Below are 22,609 nucleotides of genomic sequence, written 5' to 3'. Positions count from 1 at the left end.
TGGATCATTGTATTCTGATTTTAAAACATCTTTCCTACCATATGCATTTTATAACAAACGGTAACACAACGCTTTTCAAAGACCAACTCGACCGATCCAAGGCAACGTGTTCTTTTACGCACTGAAGAGCTGTGGTAGAATCAAATATTGTTAAAAACGATTGTTAAAAACGAATATTCACAATTTCTCCTTGGGACTAACGGGCGAAATTGTGACTGGTATTTTCTTATAATACTCTCGAAATAACTTAAGTATAATTGTTGTACCTGATGTTCACCCCTTATCTAACCGTTGTCTCGATGTCATTTTGCTGAGCTTCTGGGTCTGACATGCCTTGTCTCTGCCGCTTCTAATTATGTATACAGCATCCATCACTGTGACACACGGCTGTGAACTAGCCTAACCTCAACCCCAAATATTGTTATATTATGTATCATAATTTGGCACTCATCTTTCAGTGAGTTGAAGTAGTGCAGATTCATCACATCTGCCCTTCGGGGGCTTTCAAAGTAGTACTTTAATATTCTGATTCTTATCTCGAGTTTATGCTTTGAAGAAGAAATATGAGATAAGACATTTCAGAATGGCCAGAGTGTTGTGATTTAAACGTCACAGTGTCATTCAGATGTTGTCTTAACAAGATAAGATTTATTAACCTTGAAAGGTCAACTATAGACCGAAAGATTAGTAGATGCGTATAAGAAGTATCCTGAACGGTCAGTTTCCAATTCGAAGCGAAAGATCAAGAAGGGGCGTTGATGTTTTATTATGGAAGCACTCGTCACAATGACCTTTTTCATACACGCTCGTTGATAAATCCCGCACGCGATTATGATTGATTGTTGGCGTTGTATTTCTTGTTTTGACTTTGTTAAAATTGTTGAGATCTGGTTATAAACATTAAAACAAATGTCAGCCGAATGAAAAATATCTAAAATGTATACATGTACGTATAAAAGCACAACATTAAGACGTGTGAGCGCGAGTCGCAGAAATGTTAGGTATTTGCAGTGATGAAACAATGAGTTGAAGTTATATAATATAAAGTAGTTTTTCGTATGTCGCACATTCTTTTAGATTAAAACTTATTTTTATCATTTACAATCTCAGATATGGAGCCCTCGTAAACATTTTTTCTTAGAAACACAATTTGATGTACGAAAGTAGCTGTAGGTTGATTTATTATTTCTCCATAGTGTACATTGCTGCCATAAATGCAAACAGTAATACAGGCTGCAATGAACATACGGGCTACACAATGATGACAGTACATCTGTCGTAGAGTGGTTTAATCAACATTCCAGTTTCAATTTTTGCTGAAAATTAATTTTGAGTGTTACAGGCTATTAAGCACTAATTGATTTGAAGACAATGTCACTTTTAATGCCTTTCAGAGCATAGAGTGATTAAGAGTAACTATAAAAAAAAAATATAAAAATGAATAGTAGACTTGCGGGTAAAACCATGTATACAATCTCTTTTGAGGGAGTGTTGGCTCTGAAAAGTGCCGGTTTTGTCTCAATATTTCAACTACTACCTTTTCATGGTAAAATATACATCGTAGATACGGGTTAATACAAATTTTACTCTCAAAAATTGCATTTAGAAATAAAACAACTTGAGTCAAAAATGCACCCGGCCGCGCGGCTTTTTCAGCCGAGAGTCAAAAACGGCTTATCTATTATAATGACCCCTTGACGCCAGTGACGATTTCCCCTAATTGGGTTTGAACACAGTTCTCCAGCTTTGGCAAACCGAGCGCTATTTTCCATATCAAATAGCCGCCACTGACGTCACGGTTCCTTTGTCGCGCGTGTTTGTTTGACCCCGCGTCTTTTTCAGAAATTTGGCTTGGTGGAGCGTTCTGGAGAAAAACCCATTTTTTACCATGTTTTAACGTGAGGTAACAGACTCGTTATATTTTTTTTATGTTTCCTATGGACTGCAGCTATTAGAAAACTAGTATATATATATTTGAGATCATCCTTTATTGGCTGTAAACTCTGTATTAACTGTAGTGAATAATATTATTATTTAAATGCACAGTTGATTAAACATGCACTGTAGGAATAATCAACATTCTTAACTTTGCACAAAGCTCGTTATTATAAGAAAACAGGGTATCTTTGCAGACCATGGCCTTATCACAGTAGGCAATTCATTCAGGCACCTAAGACAAAACAAAGTAGTATAGCACACAGAATAGACTTCGGTATCACTAGAAACGTTTATAACAGTTTATTACTTTCCTCAAGAAAGTTATGCTCAAATTAAAATGCGAACTTGTTGTATTTTTTTTGTTGGTATTGCCTTGAACATGTTCCTGTACATTGTCTGATGTAACCATGCCCTAACCTAAATCTAATCGTATACACATAATGAATGTTTATGAGTGCAATGGTGCGAATATGTTCATGAGTTGAAAGATGGGACATTCTATTCAACGAGGCGGAGCCGAGTTGAATAGAACATTCCAGCTTTCAACGAAAAGTACCATTGCACGCTGGCAGCGTGCAATTGTACTTTTCGGATGGAACGAAAAAGCACGGTGAGTGACTCAGCGTCCTCAGAGTGCAATGGTAATTTTATTTGACGGACAATCCTCCAATCAAATGGCAAGTATCTGCTTGGGTGTTATATAAAAACAGCTAATACCCGATGAGAAGTTTGTACAGTTATCCGCATCCATTGTCTCATGGGTTTTAATTACTTGCGAGTAAATTTAAGGGAAAACAAACATTTAAATTGGCAAAACTCATCATTGTGTTGTTGTGTTATTGAAAAGGTGGGAACTTACGTAAACTTCAATGTGATGTTTCTATCTTAAACTAACTATCAAAATGTACTATTGTTACACCCATAACCAACATATTACGTTTGTAAAGCACAGCTTTCGTTAGTACCTCCAAACTGTTGTTTTATTTCATACAAATGATGTGGCACGGGAACGAGGCCGATCCTGGATTAAAAAGGACGAGCATCACCTAAACACCACAAAAGCATAATTTTTCCTAGTACACAAAGGCATGTGCTCCTAGTACACATAGGCCTGTGCCTCTAGTGAATATAGGCCTGTGCTCCTAGGGCATATATGTCTGTGCCTCCTAGTACACATAGGCCTGTGATCCTAGTGAACATACGCCTGTGCTCCTAGTGCACATAGACATGTGCTCGTAGTGCACATAGGCCTGTGATCCTAGTACACGTAGGCATGTGCTCCTAGTACACATAGGCCTGTGCTCCTAGTACACATAGGCGTGTGCTCGTAGTGCACATAGGCCTGTGATCCTAGTACACGTAGACATGTGCTCGTAGTACACATAGGCCTGTGCTCCTAGTACACATAGGCGTGTGATCGTAGTGCACATAGGCCTGTGATCCTAGTACACATAGGCCTGTGATCCTAGTGAACATACGCCTGTGCTCCTAGTGCACATAGACATGTGCTCGTAGTGCACATAGGCCTGTGATCCTAGTACACGTAGGCATGTGCTCCTAGTACACATAGGCCTGTGCTCCTAGTACACATAGGCGTGTGATCGTAGTGCACATAGGCCTGTGCTCATATGGCACAAAGGCCTGTGATCCTAGTGCACATAGGCCTGTGCTCCTAGTACACATAGGCCTGTGCTCCTAGTACACATAGGCCTGTGCCTCCTAGTACACATAGGCCTTTGATCCTAGTGAACATACGCCTGTGCTCCTTGTGCACATAGACATGTGCCTCCTAGTACACATAGGCCTGTGACCCTAGTGCACATAGGCGTGTGCTCGTAGTGCAAATAGGCATGTGCTCCTAGTGCACATAGGCCTGTGCACATTTGGCTGTGACCTGTCGGTTCAATCATCAGTCCCTGGATATGCACTCTTTCCAGGGCCTGATTTCATGACAAATGTAAACAGAACATCACTAGAAAGTTATTGCTATACTTGCTGCAGATTACTTATTGTGTAAATCCAATCATCGGGTATCTTGAGAAAGACCACATGCAACTGCCTGCAGTCGAATTGGCCGGACTCAAAATGTTCTGCAGCATTAAATAGATTTTCTCATGCTATTTTACAGTACGACGACATTTTGTATTTATTTAACCTTCAGACAGATCTCTGAACATGCAGCCATGTATTGAAAGTGACATCTTCCTTGATAGCGGGAATTTGTGCACCTTGTCAACAAGCATTACATTCAAATAGACTTTGCTATTCCAAACATGATGCCGAACAAGACAGGAGTAGGTTTTGTGGAAAGGTAAAAGGAAATTACATCGATGGTTTGAGAGACAGTTTTACTTTGTGTATGCAGTTTTCAGTACCAAAATGTTATCAAGCTTTAAAATATATATATAACATAAAAATTGGTGATTGTTTTTTTACTGATATAAACAAGAGCTTTGTATGTCAGGACATTTGTGTATGTCAGGACATTTGTGAATGTCCATTTACTACATTTTTAGACTGATGCAATCAGAATATGATCGGTAGAAGTATGAAGACAGAAAACATTACCAAGTGGTTAAAAAATTGACCATATTTGTTGATTTATTTAATGTTTGCGGTGGCACGTAATGAATTGAGGTTTCAGCTCGACGTTTTGATCAGTATGCTCCGATCGGATAATGGTGTTATACCGCAAACCTTACTATATCGTATGTCCACCATGCAAAGTTTCAAATCCTATAGTTAATGAAGAAACCGCTCACAGAGCGATAAGCTCCAAACGGAAGATTAGTTTTATTTATTATTCACAAAATTCTGACATTTCAGACATGAATATTTCAAGGGATATTTACTACTATCATCATCATTAGACCGTGTGCGTTTTACGTAAGTCTGACTGTGATCTTAGACGATTTTTTTTATCTTAGAAATTTTGTATTATTCCTTTAATGTTATTGGTAAACTACCATCGACTCCTTGTAAGATATACCAAACAAGTAATATAAACTGTCAGTCAATTATGGATAGTATATTTGTCACCTGTGTGTATATAATTGTGAGCAGGGTTAATACAAACTGTACAGGCTAACTGTTCATAACAGATGTACATAAGTCCATAAATTATTCAAGACACTAAAGAGATTACTATTTTAACACATGTGAGTTTGATAAAGTGGCATTGTGTTTAAAGAATGTTACACACAATGTAATTACGTGTTCTAGACACACTCACAATAAATGTAGTCGATCACTGGAAGTGAACACAAAGCTCCCGCCTACAGTGTTATCCAAAATGTTGTTCTGACTATTTGGCCGAATAATTTTGTGCTACGTTTTTATGTAATGCCAAAATAGTTTAATTAGTCTTGCATAGAGAGCATGGACCGACGTTTTCTCTCAGAGGAAATGCAATATTGGCGGGTCTTCGAATACAGAACTTAATGTGTCAATCTCACAGAGAGCGTCCCGGTATTATGCTAAACAACTTGAGTAATTCCTGCGCGGAAACGATTATTTGAAAATAGGAGTATTAATCTCAAAAGGGCTGTGAATTATTGTAGGGGATTTGAACTGGCGCCCCGTCAAGGTTAAAGGAAAGAAAGTAACGAGCACAATATTCGGTTAAACATCGGACAAGCAACCCCCCCCCCCCCCCCACCCGAACCGCAGAAGCGATCCGTATTTTTGTTAAGATTTTTTTGTAATCTAAAGAATCCTAAATGAACAAAACAAAATAGAAAAAAAATATCCGGCAGAACGATTTCCACCCTTTCGATGTCCAAGAATGCACATTATTTGTATCCCTTACAAATTACAATGCAGCTTGTACTTCACGCACGGCAGTGGTAGCACATATTCAATCATGTATTTGTCCATTAAATAGATTAACATGTCAAAGCTTTGATAAAAAGCTCCAAAACAGAGCACTAAAATGCGGAGAAATGTTAATAAAACTATGATTTACATAAACACTGAAAAAGACCAACATTACATTAAAACAAAAAGTTGAATGATTGAGCTTTCGTATAATATTATTAGCAACTCTTTATGATCTGCAAGTTTTTTACTTCCGGGATTCGGTTGTAAAATTATTCCATGAAAACTAATACTTGTTCAGATACTCAATTAAGGCACCGAACACGTTTGGTAATTGTCAAAAACCACTATAACAAGCCTGTGAAAACTTTGACTCAATTGGTCATTGAAGTTGAAAGAAAATGGTGAAAGAAAAAACACCCTTGTTGTACAAAATAGTTTTCAGATAGGAATAAAAGGCTTCTGGCCAGAATTCTTTTGTTATTTTAGTGAGAGATACCTTTATTTTTGAGATTATGTTAACGGGCTTTGGACTCATGCGTCATTTCCCCAATACGCAATTAAACACAAAATGATTCAACTGCAACTCTGAGTGGATCATGGAAAATTGGTAACCAAGCATATATGACGAACGATATTACTTCTTGGGCTGTCTCGCTCTTGCTTGACCCATAACGAAAATAAAAAGTTCTTCAGGAGGGGGCAATAAATAAGTAAATTTATCCCGTTTGTTGTTTGTTGTTTTGGCCCTATTTAATGATGTCCGACATTGTGTGGATTGTTTCCGTCGACATCTTTGCTCTAATTTTCACATCTGCATCGGATTATTTTACCATCTCATCTTTAACAGTAAACATTATTGTAGGCCTACACACTAAGTAAATTAATATACATTGACAATATTGAAATAATGATTTCGCGAATAAAGGTAAAGTGGTTCGATCTGTTTCTAATCATTTCGATAAATTGCCGCCGAATAAATTTTGATGATATGGTGAGTTGAAACTAAAATACGGGTTTTGTAAAATTTGAATATAGGTTTAGAACTAATGTTTAAACCATACACAACCTCGGGCATTTAATTCCAACATATGTCAAAAGGAGATTAAAATGTGCACTTTATAGCAATGGTTGGGGAAGGCGTTTTTTCAAACTTGATCTTGTATTCAGGTAAACTCTCCTATTTTTGCGCGTGTTTTGTTATTATTATTTTTTTTTTTTATGAACGCAACCTTTCAATAAAATGTGTCTGACAATGCTGCTTGGTTGTATTACATTTATGCATTGCATTTTCTCTTTCATAGGAATTTAATTTAATTGACAATTTCTATAGATCCTGTCTGGATGCTGTTCATTCCGTGGCAATCAGTAATATTAATAAATTGTCAGGGGCTTCATTCCTAGGAATAGATAGTTTTTAAACAGCCACCTACAAATCAGATGCTGTGTCTTTATAGTATACCCTTTTAGTCATTCCTGTTTCCCGTAGTGTTTTCCAAGCGGGACTCCACGTGAGTGTCTGGCCAGGCAGGTGCAGACGAGAAGTGAAGACTTCAAGTATTGGCCTTGACTGTGTCTGTGTGTTGTCCTAGTAGACTCTCTACTTCTGATCTGTTGTCAAGATGAGGTGATTAATAGTAGCTTCCCTTTAGGACGATTTCACGTTGGTAAGAATTTTATATATTTGTTGTTGGAAGTGAAAGCAAAACACACTGTGCTGGTGGTAATAATTCCAGCCCGATGATTCACTATGAAAGGCCGCTCAATTTTCAAAAAAATAAAAAATAAAAAATACATTTACAACCAGCAACCAAATATAGAAGAAAGTATATTGTCATTTCTTCAGTGTCACAGAATCTTGCTGGAATCAATTAAATACATGCTAGCGTTATCATGGATCTTTCTGGTTAATTGTGTCAATATGTCATGCTTTGATATTATGAAAGTGTGACCCTAATGTGTAACGTACTACTTCGGTCTAATGAAATCGACGGTGGGAACCGCGACGGGCATTGCATTTGTATTTTACTTCCCTTCATAAATAGCCACGGTAGTCTTGATTTCAAGTCACTCCCCTCTGGAGTTTGCTACTGTCATTGCTGTATTTTCCTTTGTCTTCCCATGCATCAGGAAGAGTGTAGCTCCAGGTCACAGTCTTGTAAAATGTACACAAGAATCCCTAGATTAGAAAAGGTTTCAGGGTATTTCGGCAGAAACTCGCAATATAAAAGATTGCATATCAATCGCCTAACCGGTAATCAGTGAGAAGTGGGATAGCTATTGTCACCACACGGTCTCTGTATGGTTTGAAAACATGAGTATTACCCAATGGGACGTGCTTGCTCTTCCCTCGCACATCATGCATGATTGGATGACATGTAGTGTCATCGCCACTCCAAGCTCCAAAGCAAAGGCCTCTTGTTTCGTTACAACATAGCGTCAACACTACTCCCTCTCGTCCCTTGTACACCAATAAACATATGTATTATGACAGTGACAAGTTGTGAACCACAGACTGGTTCAAGCTGCCAACAACTTTTGCTCGGTATATAAGTATCAACAAATAAGATGCTAGACTTATGAATAGAAACCTAGTGGAATGTCAACCGTCAGTCATGTTCAGATCCTGTTATTTCTAATAACAAACACTGGATAAAGCTAGGATGCATTGATCAATGCTACATTCCACGACACAAAATATACACACTCCAAAATAAACATGAATTCAAAACAATTGTTATCTCTTAAAATAGATTTACCTACAAAACAAATCCGAGTAAGATGTGCCGAATGGGCAAAAAGTGCAAATAGTACCCTTTTAATAGTCCCCTTTTAATCGCTAACAAAGATGTACTAAATGTTTTAATTAAATCTACCCCCAGCCGATGTTCTTACTAGTTTAATTAATTTGTGACAAATCGGTGTAGGAGACATTATTTGATCGTGTAGTCCCCCTACACAAAGTGACATTTTAATAAAATTATGTTGTACAGATCGAGTAACTATATTATCATGCACATTGTGAGAAACGGCTCCCTCTGAAGTGACGTAGTTTTCGAAAAAGAAGTAAATTTCCACGAATTTGATTTCGAGACCTCAAGTTTAGAATTTGAGGTCTTGAAATCAACGATCTAAATGCACACGACTTCGTGTGACAAGGGTGTTTTTTTTTCTTTCATTATTATTTCATTATTTCTATCTGCCAACCCCATAGACCTATATAGCTCATGGTCAACCCTTAACTCCGGACAGGTTCATAATTTGATACAAGATGCTCAAAATATTGAACTACGCAGTAAAGTCTATGGTTTATTATCTGCAGTGAGGTTTCCCCACAACTTCCACTTTTTGATGTGGACCCTTTCGGTTCATTACTTGATATTTTGAATGTCTAAAGTTTTAACTGGTTAAGCTACCTACAGGTTTTACCTTCGGGTTTTGGCTATCGGTCACCGCGGCTGTAAGACCAATCAACTTTTCAGCTCTCTTACAGGCCTAGTTGATACTACCCTTGATTAGTGTCGCTCTCTGAGCTCTCATGGGCTGTCGTGGCACTCCACACTGATAACATAAACTTCGAAACGGGGTTATTCAATGGCCTCGAAGTGACCAGCGCCATCCCCTCGCCTTTGGAAAGAATTCGAAAAACCTTTTCCCTTATGCAACACAATAATGACCATTGTATATCCAATACTATACAGCTTTTTTTAATCACCGATTATATAGGGCTCCCTCTCTCGGTGCTTGCGCCCCAGTCTAAAGCTTTAATGTATCAACTCAAAATGTTGCTCATACAGGGAATACTCTCCCCCCTTAAAACATATACAACTGAAATTTACATCCGAATTCCAAATTCACTCACTCCTCAAGGGTGACAAAATTATTTTGAAATCATCTTGTCACATTAAATCACATTGTGTCAACGTCCTCTTTCAGTGAATGGGTACTTTTTTCTCCGAAGTTCTTTTTTTTGCACACGTCAAACAAGAAATCAGTTTGAAAAGAGAATGAGAGGAAAACATCGAACGATCACCGTTCCGAATGAATGCAGAACATAGTGTTTAGCCAGATCTATACAAGCCCCCCTCTAGTTTTTCTCTAACAAATTCGACGAGTTGGTCAAATTATTTATAGGCTATACGTAACCTTCTCTGTAGATTTTATTACATTAGAATTACTAACAGCAAAGCAAGAAGTGTCCACAAAAACAATTTACACCCTTTGTGCCCCCCCCCAAATTGTAACCAAGTTTCGCCGCTGTTCCAGATGCTGCCGCTAAAACTAGTTCATTACTTCAAACTCAGCTCTTCCACACTTCTGCCGAGTCTTCGTCACATTGTCGACCCAGAGTGCAGTCTGGGGTCGGACCTCTGCCACCTTTCTTAACAAAACAATTTGCGACCACCTGCTTGGCAGCTCGTTTGCAAAAATTCTTTAAGTGTTAAACAACAAGAATTAGACAAATGATAGCCATATGGTTGTGAAATACTTAAAGTTCCATGAACAACATCTTGATGTTACCATCTCCATGATGTTACATCCCCATGAAATAATACGAGAGCAACAGAATCTCAGCTCTGAGAGATATTCAATCGTGTGATGCCATTATGCGATGGTCTGGGCCTTATATAGCTCATCATGTACAGCACGATACCATAATCAAAACGTGCCTGGTGCATCAGTGTTAAAGCAGGTGTCAATTAGCCCTAACATGCCTCTCCGGTACTCCTCGGTAGTTTTCTGTGAGGTCATTTCAGTTTTACATAAAACGCCTCTAACGTGTCATGTATGAAGATTGCACCTGTCCATAGAGACCAAAGATTAACAGATCTTAGGATAAGTTCTCTATAAATTATGAAATGCTATTGAAAAACACTTTAAGATTCGTCGACATTTGTGCGTGTGTAAAGACAGTCAGTTTGAAGACGAACCCATCCATCGGTACAAAAATGGCATCGATAAAGCGCCTCCGGTGAGCGTACCTGTGTCAACCAGGGTATCTACTTACTGACGAAAGCTTATACTTTGGGGATTTCTAAAAAGGGGATTTATTCTAACCCTTGCTCTAAGATCCAACCAGGAATCTTTTGACCACAGGTAAAATGTTACATCATCTCATGGAGGTGATCATCCTGAGTAACACAGAGTCGTTCTATCTTGAATTGATGAGCAAACAAGATAACATAGATCGTTCTCCCCGAGCTAGACTCCTCTCAAGTCACCCAATCCAATTACAGTCACCAACTCTTTTTGAGTGTGACTTTCAACGATGTTACCTTTCCGTAACCAATATTGGTCATTCGATTGTCCTCTTTGAGAAACTGATGATCAATTTAAAACGGCGGGTTATTGTTAAATCAATGTTCACAATTAATTTCGATCATTTTCGGCCTTTTACAACTTATTTTTCTTTCTCTATTTAAAGGCACTGGACACAATTGGTAGTTACTCAATTGTTATCACTAAAACTTAACTTGGTAACAAGCAATGGAGAGCTGTTTGATGGTATAAAACACTGTGAGAAACGGCTCCCTCTGAAGTAGTTTTTGAAAAAGAAGTAATTTCTCAGTAAATTACGAGAACTCACGTATGAGTTCTCGAAATCAATCGTGAAAGCACACAACTTCGTGTGACATAGGTGATTTTTCTTCCATTATTATCTGTCAACTTCGACGACCAATGAGTTCAAATTTTTACAGGTTTGCTACTTTGTGCACATGTTGTGATACACCAAGTGAGAAGACTGGTCTTTGACAATATTACCAGAGGTGTCCAAAGCGCATGAAAGGGACCTTTCGTTGATATGCGCTATCCTATATAATAGTATACATTGACTGCTTCGAGTGCTTTGGTTACTACGACTCCCGAGGTGATCCCCGGAGCGTTCTATTTTCCCGAGGCACAGCCGAGGGAAAATGGAATGGTCCGGGGATCACCGAGGGAGTCGGAGTTTTAACCATAGCACGAGTTAAAGCAGTCAATATTTGTTTTTTATCACATTCGAACGTGTTTAATTCTCCTTCCACTAATTGAGAACAGGCGCAGATCGTAAACATAAGATGAAACAATCAACGTGCTTATGAGCGTCTCTTTATTTCTCCTACATTCTCTTTCCTGTTCTTGTGGTCAGAGATACACTTAAATAATGTGAGGGCTACAATGGAAAGTATCGAGTAAAAAAAACTATAAGGCATAGAAGATAGCAAAAGGGGAGGATACCTTTTGGTTCTTTGAACCATTCGAATGCATTCGTTTGTTGTGAACATTTCATTTCAAAAGGTGGTTAGCGTTTTTGAGATAATTGCCGACAATCCGTGGTGGTTTATGTCCATGCAGGAATAATAATCAGCAACTGGAATACACAACCTGATAAACGTAGCTTAAATAGCCGACAGAAGCATTAATTCTATCAGATTCAAATTTTGGGGGACAAAAACATGTTTTGTTGTAACCGCGTTGCTTCAAAGTGAAATGATTCTCAAAATATACTTTTCACTATCGAAACCTTTGCATTGTAACAAAGGTAAGTTGTTATTGCCATTAATTTTGAAGGCATTGGACACTATTGGTAATTATTCAAATAATTCTTAGCACAAAACCTTACTTACTTGGTAATAAGTAATGGGGAGAGGTTGGTAGTATAAAACATTGTGAGAAACAGCTCCCTCTGAAGTAATGTGGTTTTCGAGAAAGAATGTTTGTTTCCACGCATTTGATTTCGATACCTCAGATTTAGAATTTGAGGTCTAGAAATCAAGCATCTGAACACACACAACTTCGTGTGACAAGGGTGTTTTTTCTTTCATTATTTTCTCGCAACTTCGACGACCGATTGAGCTCAAATTTTCACAGGCTCCAACTATGAAGACTAGTCTTTGACAATTACCAATAGTGTCCAGTGTCTTTAAGAGTTAACAAACGTATACCTTCCCTTTAATAGATGTAATTGCATTGGGGATACGGACTATTATACTAAACACCGATACGTGTTAAGCCCTGCACACTCAGTCTTTTCCAGAGTCATGGGGAAAGACATAGAATATTATCCTCTTAGTTGTGTATTACGATAGAGTGTATGGTGACATTGGGAAACATTAGTTCAGAAATTTCTAAAGTAATGGGTAGTCGTAAAAGGAGAGGATGTTAGAGGAATATCTCCCCATGACACCTTTTGAAAACGATAATGTTACATTGATGGGGTGTTGAGATTCATCAACGTGACATTAAGATCGATGCAAAGGGGGCACATATAGATCTATTATTGACACACAATACTAAGTGGAGTATTTCACTTTTGAAGTTAGCTCTTGATGTGACAACCCTAGACAAATTCCTGTGAAGTGACTTTAGTTTTCCTGAGGACAAAACTCGGTGTTTCAACCGTGGGAATCGTCTCTCTAAAGTGTGACTATTTAGGTGGGTCTCTCTGCACGACTTCAAACTCTATTAAAGTGGCAGGAGCTCTACCCACTGCTGTGGTTGAAACCATAGAGCTATGCTGAAACTAAGCTTCTTTTCGGGGGGTTTTCCTCACAATTTCAGATAAAAATCTCAAAAATTGCGTCTGGCAATGCCCTCATATTACTCAGAACACAACAACTGAAATTTGTTAACAGCAATTTTTACGATTGGCAGACTTTGGCGATGTAAAAATGTCTTATCAGTAACTTTTATCTTCCAACGTTGTTGGATTGATCTTAAGTGAAACGCTCATCCCAAATCGGTCTAATCCTCTGCTTTTAAGTCCCTTTCTTGCTGGGAGCACTCTTGGATGGCTTTATAAGCTGGCTTTATTGCTAGATTCCCGTCCCAGTCACAATCTCAATTCCTGTTCCAGTCACAACTAATGCATTGCATGTTTTAGTTTGAACTAGATGGGGTTTTAAAGGAGATGACTTCTTGATGTGTAAGGATGTAAGGCTACCAATGGAAACACTGTTGGCTACAAAACGAGTGACGAACAGCTTCCGTCAGCCAATACCTGGACTTAAATAATTAAACAAATGGACTGACTTATCCTGTCTGTATACTTTTTTTTATCCACAGACTGTCTGATCTACCACTCTCCCAATTTCCTTTTTCACAGACTTCATTGACTTCATTATTTGCTGTACGAGAGGCACGGACGCTGTATATTCATGGAAGATCGACTATAATATGCTCCCATCGGTTGTATGTCCGTTTCAATTATGTCTGTTTTAATTACCTTTCTTGTTCATGTTCCAAAACCGATTTACTTTTTATCACATTCTTCGATCGAGAGTGTAAATAATAATAGGGTTGTTGGTTGGGAGTTTGCTTATGTTGACATTTGATTTATTTTCAAGATGAGAAACGAAGGAATGTTCACCCCGACGGTTTGCAAAAGTATTTTATTTTGTTGACCCTTTTAAAAAGCCACTTTTAACTTAGATGTAATCGTGATTCACCTCATATTCTTACCATGTTTTAATATACTCCTTTAATTTGGTTCTGACATTTCAGGCGGTTCACTCACAGTCCCTGATGGTAGCCGGAAGGGTGAGAGACTAGCCCAGATCAACGAGATGGTAGGTTTGATTAGACCAGGTCAAAGGCTTTGCCCTGAAGGTTGCACTTTAACGAGGGTAATTAGAAGGCCTGCTTAAAGACAATCCTGAGATTGGATATAGATAACGGAATCAGATCTGATCTTAGTAAGGTCATCAACCTAACGCCAGGGCCAGGCTGCTCAATATGCTCGCTTGCATAAGACCATAGAAAGGACCGGTCTCTGTGGTAAGCCCGTTAGGTATTTTTTGGCAGTATCAAAGTTTAATGATGGTTGGGAGTTTCCTTATGAGGCAATGCTGACACACATCGGTGTAAATGGGTAAAACACCAAATTTATATTGAATTTACTTGGGAATGTTTAGTTTGTATTGAGTTATGTTCACTTTCGAACACTCAAGTGCCCATTTTTGTGATGATGATCGTCGTCATACAGCCGAAAGAGGGCGCTGTTTAAAAACAAAAAACAAGGGCAAAGGGGAGTCAATTAATCTTGGGTTCGGCTACAGTAGTGCATGGAGGAATAAATTTATTCCTCCATGAGTAGTGTCAGTCATTTTTGAAAAGGTGCACTTTCGGTTGAGAGCTTCAGAAAGAGTCGGGCGGAGCTTGAGCCTGAGCCCAAGCTACAATTTTGAAAAGGGTCTATTGTAAAAAGTCAAACTTTCATTTTTTATCAAAATTATTAGCTATCAAAAGCATCATGAATGTGTACATGCTTATGGGACAGAGTCTGTTTTCAAATTACTCATGCGTTTTTATGTTGTTTATGATGGTAAACAACCCCTCTTGTCAAATGTAAATATTTTAATCAGGTATAATTTATGCACAAAACTTAACAAGAAGAGACGTTGTTGTACAAATCGTTTAATGTTATGTCTTTCAGAAGTTCTGATTTCCTGTAACTGTAACAATGTTTTGCAATAACACATTTCAAAGGAAATACTTCTTCAATTATTTTCGACACTTTCCAAACCTTGTGCTGACAAGAAGAAAAAATGCATGGGGAAAATAATTATGTCTACTGAGGATTTCGGCAAAATAAAAATGTGAGCACATACCCTTACACTATAGAGGTTCCTGCCTCTATGCTTACATTTGCCGCTCCGGACAACCATTGTTGCTCCACTGTTCCCCTTTTTGGAATACTTCTTGTATGTGGTACAACTTGAACAAATGAAACCATTTGGGTAGCATTGTTCCATTATAAGGTATCAAGAACCAGCAAGTAGGCCTACCCTATGAAAGAGCGAAAATTATACCCAACCATTGATCATAAGCAAGCAACGCTTCAAATCAACGGTTTATATTGTACAGATGACATTATTCTGTCCAAATACAAATCTAGAAACTAATAAATAAGTGACTCTTAGAGAACTCTGTTTTGTTACTATCCAATCTGCTGTGTTTACAATGTAATAATTAATCAATGGCAGCAAACACATGACAACATTGCACATGATGATAAACAGCTACACCTACCACAAACAATGCAAATAAAACCATTTACCATGGCAATGATATGTTACATCACAGGGAATTTTACACATTGGCACTTGACATTTTAGAAAACATTTACATTCGTTTACTTTATACTATGAAAAATTCAAATTAAATAAAATAAATCTTGGCTCAGTGATCAGAAAAACCTATGCATCTTTGCTGAAGCTTTCTCCCAGATTGTTCTGAAGTGTTGTTCTGGAGAGTTGTTCCGGAATGCTGTTCCGGAGTATTGTTCCTGAGTGTGATTCCAGAGTGTTGGTGCAGAATGTTGTTCTTGTGTGATGTTCTTGAGTGTTGATCCGGAATGTTGTTCAGGAGTTATTGTTACGAAGAGTTGATCTGGAGTGTTGTTCCGGAGTGTTTTTCCGGAGTGTTGTTCCAGAGTTGATCTGGAGTGTTTCTCTGCAGTGTTGCTCCGGACTGTTGTTCAAGAGTTAGTGTTACAAAGAACTGATCTGGAGTGTTTTTCCAGAGTGTTGTTATGGAGTGTTGTTCCAGAGTGTTGTTCCAGAGTGTTGTTTCAGAGTGTTGTTTCGGAGTGTTGTTTCGGAGTGTTGTTCCGGAGTGTTGTTCCGGAGTGTTGTTCCGGAGTGTTGTTTCGGAGTATTGTTCCGGAATATTGTTCCGGAGTGTTGTTCCGGAGTGTTGTTCCGGAGTGTTGTTCCAGAGTGTTGTTCCAGAGTGTTGTTCCAGAGTGTTGTTTCAGAGTGTTGTTTCTGAGGGTTGTTCCGAAGTGTTGTTCCGGAGTGTTGTTCCGGAGTATTGTTCCAGAATATTGTTCCGGAGTGTTGTTCCGGAGTGTTGTTCCGGAGGGTTGTTTCAGAGTGTTGTTCCGGAGTGTTGTTCCAGAGTGTTGTTCCGGAGGGTTGTTTCAGAGTGTTGTTTCAGAGTGTTGTTTTGGAGTGTTGTTCCGAAGTGTTGTTCCGGAGTGTTGTTCCGGAGTATTGTTCCAGAATATTGTTTCAGAGTGTTGTTCCGGAGGGTTGTTTCAGAGTGTTGTTCTAGAGTGTTGTTCCAGAGTGTTGTTCCAGAGGGTTGTTTCAGAGTGTTGTTTCGGAGTGTTGTTCCGAAGTGTTGTTCCGGAGTGTTGTTTCGGAGTATTGTTCCAGAATATTGTTCCGGAGTGTTGTTCCGGAGTGTTGTTCCGGAGTATTGTTCCGGAGTGTGATTCCAGAGTGTTGGTGCAGAACGTTGTTCTTTTGTGTTGTTCTTGAGTGTTTGTTATGAAGAGTTGATCTGGAGTGTTGTTGTGGAGTAGGCCACAGTACTTTTTTGGATGTTTTTTTCGGAATTTTCCAGAGTGTCAAAAAAGATGTTGGATTGCTTAATTGAAAAAACAGCATTGCTCACCCAGCAGAAGTATTCAGTTTCTAAACTATCATATATAACCTTGAATACAACACTGTTCATCCAAGTTCAGGAAGATAGAGATAAAACAATTATGAAAATTGTGATGACAGTGCCATTCTAGTTAGAAACATCGTCCCCTTTTAATGCAGTAACCTGGGTTATTAATGTGATCCATTCCCCAAGGCAGCTGACATTGTCCTGCCTTGGTTTGAGGATAACCCAGGCTACTCATTGACAGTTTGTACAATGTGTGTATTAAAAGAAGTGAGTACTTTCATGACAAAAATAGTAATGTTTATGTTTCATCAAGATTTTAGTCAAATCAAGATTAAGGCGCACAATGTAAGTCATAGACGACAACAATTACCAGCTACTTGTTAAAACCCCTCATGGCAAAGTTGTCTCTTCCCAACATAGAAACATACAGAATAAGACGTAGACCATAATCAGCACTTAATTACTACACTATTAACAGCTCGTTACCCAATACTACTAATCACCAACAATACCAAACAAACCCATCCCATTGACCCCGACTCCACCAATAAAGACATAATAAATAATTATCAAAAAATTGAATCTGCACAAGTAAACTGAAATATAGCTTCAATCTCCAGAGTTCATCTTTGAAACCACAAACGAGGGAACCACAAAGCATCTTCAGCCGACTCAGTGTACAAATGTACATATATATATATACTTAATTTACTACAAACAAAGCTTTGAATACCACAGTCTGTTATGTCATGGAGCTGGTACAATAAATAAGCAGTGAAGAGAGAAGTTACACAACATGGTTAACCCTTCAGAGACGTACTTCTTTTTGTGTAAACATCGTTGATTATCTAAACATGGCTGATTGCTATTTTGAAAAATGACTCTTGATATTAAAACGTCAATAAGTTAGATATGAAGGAGCAATATTCTTTGAATGAGAAATGAGAAGTATAGGATGCTAACATCTTATGACATTCTAAACATGTAGCAAATACTGCAGCAGTATGCAGACAGTATGGCATTATTGCACTCTCTCTTTTGAGTCTCTTTCTGGCCTAGCGGTGAAGAGCATCGGACTGTAACTATGGTGTTTCTGATCAGCGGAGTGTGGGTTCAAATCTCAGTCGTGACACCCATGTCCTTAAAGGCAGTGGACACTATTGGTAATTACTCAAAATAATTATGATCATAAAACCTTTCTTGGTTACGAGTAACGGGGAGAGGTTGATAGTATAAAACATTGTGAGAAGCAGCTCCCTCTGAAGTGACGTAGTTTTCGAGAAAGAAGTAATTTTCCACGAATTTGATTTCGAGACCTCAAGTTTAGAATTTGAGGTCTCGAAATCAAGCATCAGAAAGCACACAACTTCGTGTGACAATGGTGTTTTTTCTTTCATTAATATCTCGCAACTTCGACGACCGATTGAGCTCAAATTTTCACAGGTTTGTTATTTTATGCATATGTTGAGATACACCAACTGTGAAGACTAGTCTTTGACAATTTCCAATAGTGTCCACTGGCTTTAAGCCAGATACTTAACCATGATACTTCGTCCTTCAAATGGGACGAAGAGGCGTTAGTCACGTGTTTTGTGTAACGCACATAAAAGACCCCAGTGCAAAAAAGAGAATGGGCTCGCCTCGGCGTTCCTGGTGTGATTGGCCGCATATTCGCACAGTACCTTGTAAACCATTACATGGTGCTATGTAAAAGGATTAGGTAATCCAAACGTAGCCCCACATACCTTGCAGGAAAATACTGACTTTGCGCTTAGAACAGCCGTCGTATTAAGTGTCTAATAAGTTTGAAACTTGTAAAAGTACCTAATAAATGATGTGTGTTATTACTACTACTATTAAAACTTGGGTTTAAGTTTATCAAAATGTCTATGAAAGCTCTCTTGATGTAGCATTGGTATAAGCTCCAACCAACCTGAGGAATATTGACCCTTGTCCTTATCTTACAAGAACAGTTTAAACTATTTTATTGCAGTGATGTCAATACACTTTAGCTCCAAAGGGATTAATTGTCTTTACAATATCTTGGCTAATATTTTGTGAAAGTACAAAGAATATGTTGACTTTGGGAACTTGTAAAAGCTATACACGCCATATTGTATTTTTGAAGATTTGTAAACTATATTTTGTTTGTGATACTTTCACTAGTTATAAAACACTTTTAAAAAGCTATTTTTGATTTTAATATTCTTTAACAGTGAGAATCAAAATTCTACCTCTTCCAATCCACTGCAAATAACTGCAATTTTAATTATTGCATCAAAATTGATAAACCAGTTCAAAGTCACTGTAAATCTCAAAATCACAATTCGTTCCAAAAAATGTTCTTTCAAAAATTTGTCACACAATCGTTGATAACATGATTCAAAATAAGACGCCCTGTTCTTTTCTGTAAATTTTCTCCGTCATAAAAACTTCAAAATGTTTCTACCACCATCTTCAGTTTCCTGATTGTGGTCACAACTTTCTTAGATGCTTTTCTGTTATTAAAACTATTTAGTCCCGCCTACTATTTACACTCAACTCAACCCATACTTAAAATTATCCCTAAAATTTACAATTCCAATTGAAAACATTACTGAAGAACCTTAGGCAAAACATTTGGCAGATTTGGAGGAACTTCCTTTACAAATAAGAATAAGTTCAAATAAGTGAGATGGTGATCATGACGAAAAAACTCCTCCAAAAGTGACCCTCTAACCAAAATTTACTATATTAATGCAAGACAGAGCTTGTTCACTGATTTCCAGATTGTTTAGCACCTTATGTGAATACCACAAATTACCAGTAGGCTAAACTTTCACAAATTATGCAAGACATATTTATATAAGTTATTAACTTACCATAAATACTTTATACAGTATATATATAATGTCTCTGTAAAATCACTTTCCAAACGTGTTCTATTCTTTAAAACAAATCTGTCACATCAAAACAAATCTGTCACATCAATCAAGTCATCCTACGCGCAGTAGCTACATTATATAAACAAGATCAAGTACAGGCCGGCTACTTCACAAAGGCAAGAAGGCGGTTGCCTCCACCATGTCATTGCCTTGGTGCCTTTGAAATGCTCTGGCCCAGTAGAAATTTATAGTTTTCTCATAGGTGCCCTTTACCGAAGAGAAAATGCCTTGGTGCCCCTGCCCTTTTAAAGACGAAGCATACAGGCCTGGAAGTAGATCTGGGATTACACAGAATCCGCACGGTCCAACTGCCCCTGGATTTGGCCTAGATGCCTCTCCCAAACATTCAGGTATAGACTCAAAGGATTTCCAAAAGGATCAGGTTGGCTCAGTGATTCCTTTTCCGTCCTTTCACCTCTGTGTTCCCTGGTTAGAATCCCACCTCAGACCAGACCCATGTATGTCACATGTGGATTGGGTTTTCATGCCCTACTTGATTGTAAGGGTTTTCCCCCGTGTTGGTTTTCCTCCCACATCTAAAACTGAACATTTTTTATTCATCCAGTAATTGGTTTTATTTGTGCTGTTGGATGTTTAATCAAAATTAGCAAAATAAACAATTGGAAGTTCCTTTAACAAAATGAAAATGGCCTCAAGTGCCCCTTCAGTGATGAAATTACAGGCCAGGGCAATTAACCTTTCTTAGACCATCCAGTCCTGAACACATTGTCTGTTACAACAATTCGGTCGGTCTGGAACCAGACCTCCCCAGACCTCTGGGTACATGTAGGACGTCCCTGATTCTCACTATGAAAATGAAGTACGCAACTGAGGGTTTAACCCTGGAAAAATGATACATGTTGTACAATATTTCATAGTGTTTGTTTCATGGGGAAAGGTTTACATGTTGTGTACAAAATGAAATACAGGCTACTTAAACAATGTGTATGTTTTGGTTTACATTTGGGAAAAGACTTCCCTGTAGATGTGCCTATTGCTAAATCCTTGCAAGTAATGCGTGTCAACCGATCAGTGTTTAAAACTACCAGTATGGCCAACTGTAGTAAATGGCAAATCAAATAAACACAGCTGAGATACACCAATTTTCCTTTTTTACATTTTGTGGCGAGTGTGGAGATTGTAAGGTTAATCAAACTTTGTTTGACCATCTTATAAGATTTCTTCTCTTGTTTATAAGTCAATAGCATCACATGCACTCCCAATAGATGCATGCACAAACAAAGATGTACTTGCAACATGATAAATGTATTCAAAAGCTTGTTGGTACCCTATGGTGTTCATTCTCAAGGCACTGTACAACATGCACAGACGCATTACAAACTTTCTTGAACCAAGGCAATGTAGGACCATCCTACCCTTTCACCACATAATAAGAGGGTTTGATTCCTCCTCCTTTGATTTATTTGCTCTCCTTCTCTTGCTTTGCCTCTCCGTCGTTAATGATACCAATCTGTTTCATCCACTCCTCCATCGACGGCAGTTGCTGGTACCCCTCGCTAACCTGCTCCCAACCCTCCTCAATCAAAGCACGTACAGGAACATAATAAGCCTCTTTGAATTCCCTAATGGATTCATTCTGACGTAGGGGGTCAAGGGTCGGGATGTGATCCGTCTCATACAGCACTACCAGCGAAATGGTGAAGAGGATTAATGCCAAGACTACACAGCAGAATGTTACCTTAGTAATTGTCAATACTGTACTACAGCGGCCCGACGATGAGTGAGGTTTGTCTACAATCGGTTTGTCCTTGACATGGTTAGTCTGTGGTTCCTGATAGACCCAAGGAGCCTCTTGTTTTGTCTCCTCCTCAGCTTGCTGCTCATAGGGTTCTTCTTGGATGGTGGGCGTGGCAGCATCGATCATGTCTTCACTGTCTGCATGCATGTCAGAATCATCAGTGCTGTCTAGGGGAGCTGGGGCATAGGTCATGAAGGGGTCATTTATCTTGATTGGGGTGGATTGATCTGAGCCTGATAGTTGAGAGAAACCTACAAGCAGGGATGAAAAGGCCACAAAGTAAAATCATCAACAGACTGGAATCAATTTTGATGGATTTACTTAAAACCATTTTGGTTTCTCGGCACCACTAGTTGCAAGTCCATGTACTTTGATATGCCTATCAATTATAATTCACACACGTAGGTGACATCTCTCAGACTGCCATGTAAAGTATTCTCCAAGATTAAATATCACTCTGATCACCGAATATGATCTATGAAAATTGCATGAACTAATTAAGACAGCACCTATTTTATAACTATCTCAAAGGGATTAAATCTATATTATAATTTATAATTTGATAGAGAAGTTGAAGTTTCGAAGTAAACTTTGTCTTGATATTTTTTTCAATCAAGGAATAAACTACCAGGGAAACTGACTGGATAAGTTATAAATGATCTGGAGTCGACAATGAAAAATTGAAATTTGGGGGGGGGGGGGACACGACTTGAACCATCAACCTCTGGATTAACATTTTGGCACTCTACCAACTGAGCTTTCCAGCCCTATCTTGGCGGTCTCCTTATCTTAC

General features: G+C 38.4%; 1 protein-coding gene across 2 annotated transcripts in view; it reads right to left on the bottom strand.

Annotated features, from left to right (window-relative positions):
* Positions 1-15,140: 15,140 nt before the first annotated feature.
* LOC139941332 (FERM domain-containing protein 5-like) overlaps positions 15,141-22,609 on the bottom strand; it is a 35,400-nt gene continuing 27,931 nt past the window's right edge. For both annotated transcript variants that reach the window (XM_071937773.1, XM_071937775.1), the window contains one exon: positions 15,141-22,067. In XM_071937773.1, the coding sequence (XP_071793874.1) occupies positions 21,478-22,067 (590 nt within the window). In that variant the 3' untranslated portion in view covers positions 15,141-21,477. The remainder of the gene's footprint in view (positions 22,068-22,609) is intronic.

The sequence above is a fragment of the Asterias amurensis genome, chromosome 9, assembly GCF_032118995.1.
Source record: "Asterias amurensis chromosome 9, ASM3211899v1".
Taxonomy (NCBI): domain Eukaryota; kingdom Metazoa; phylum Echinodermata; class Asteroidea; order Forcipulatida; family Asteriidae; genus Asterias; species Asterias amurensis.
Note: the sequence above shows the minus strand (reverse complement) of the source record. Positions and strands in the feature narration are given on the sequence as shown.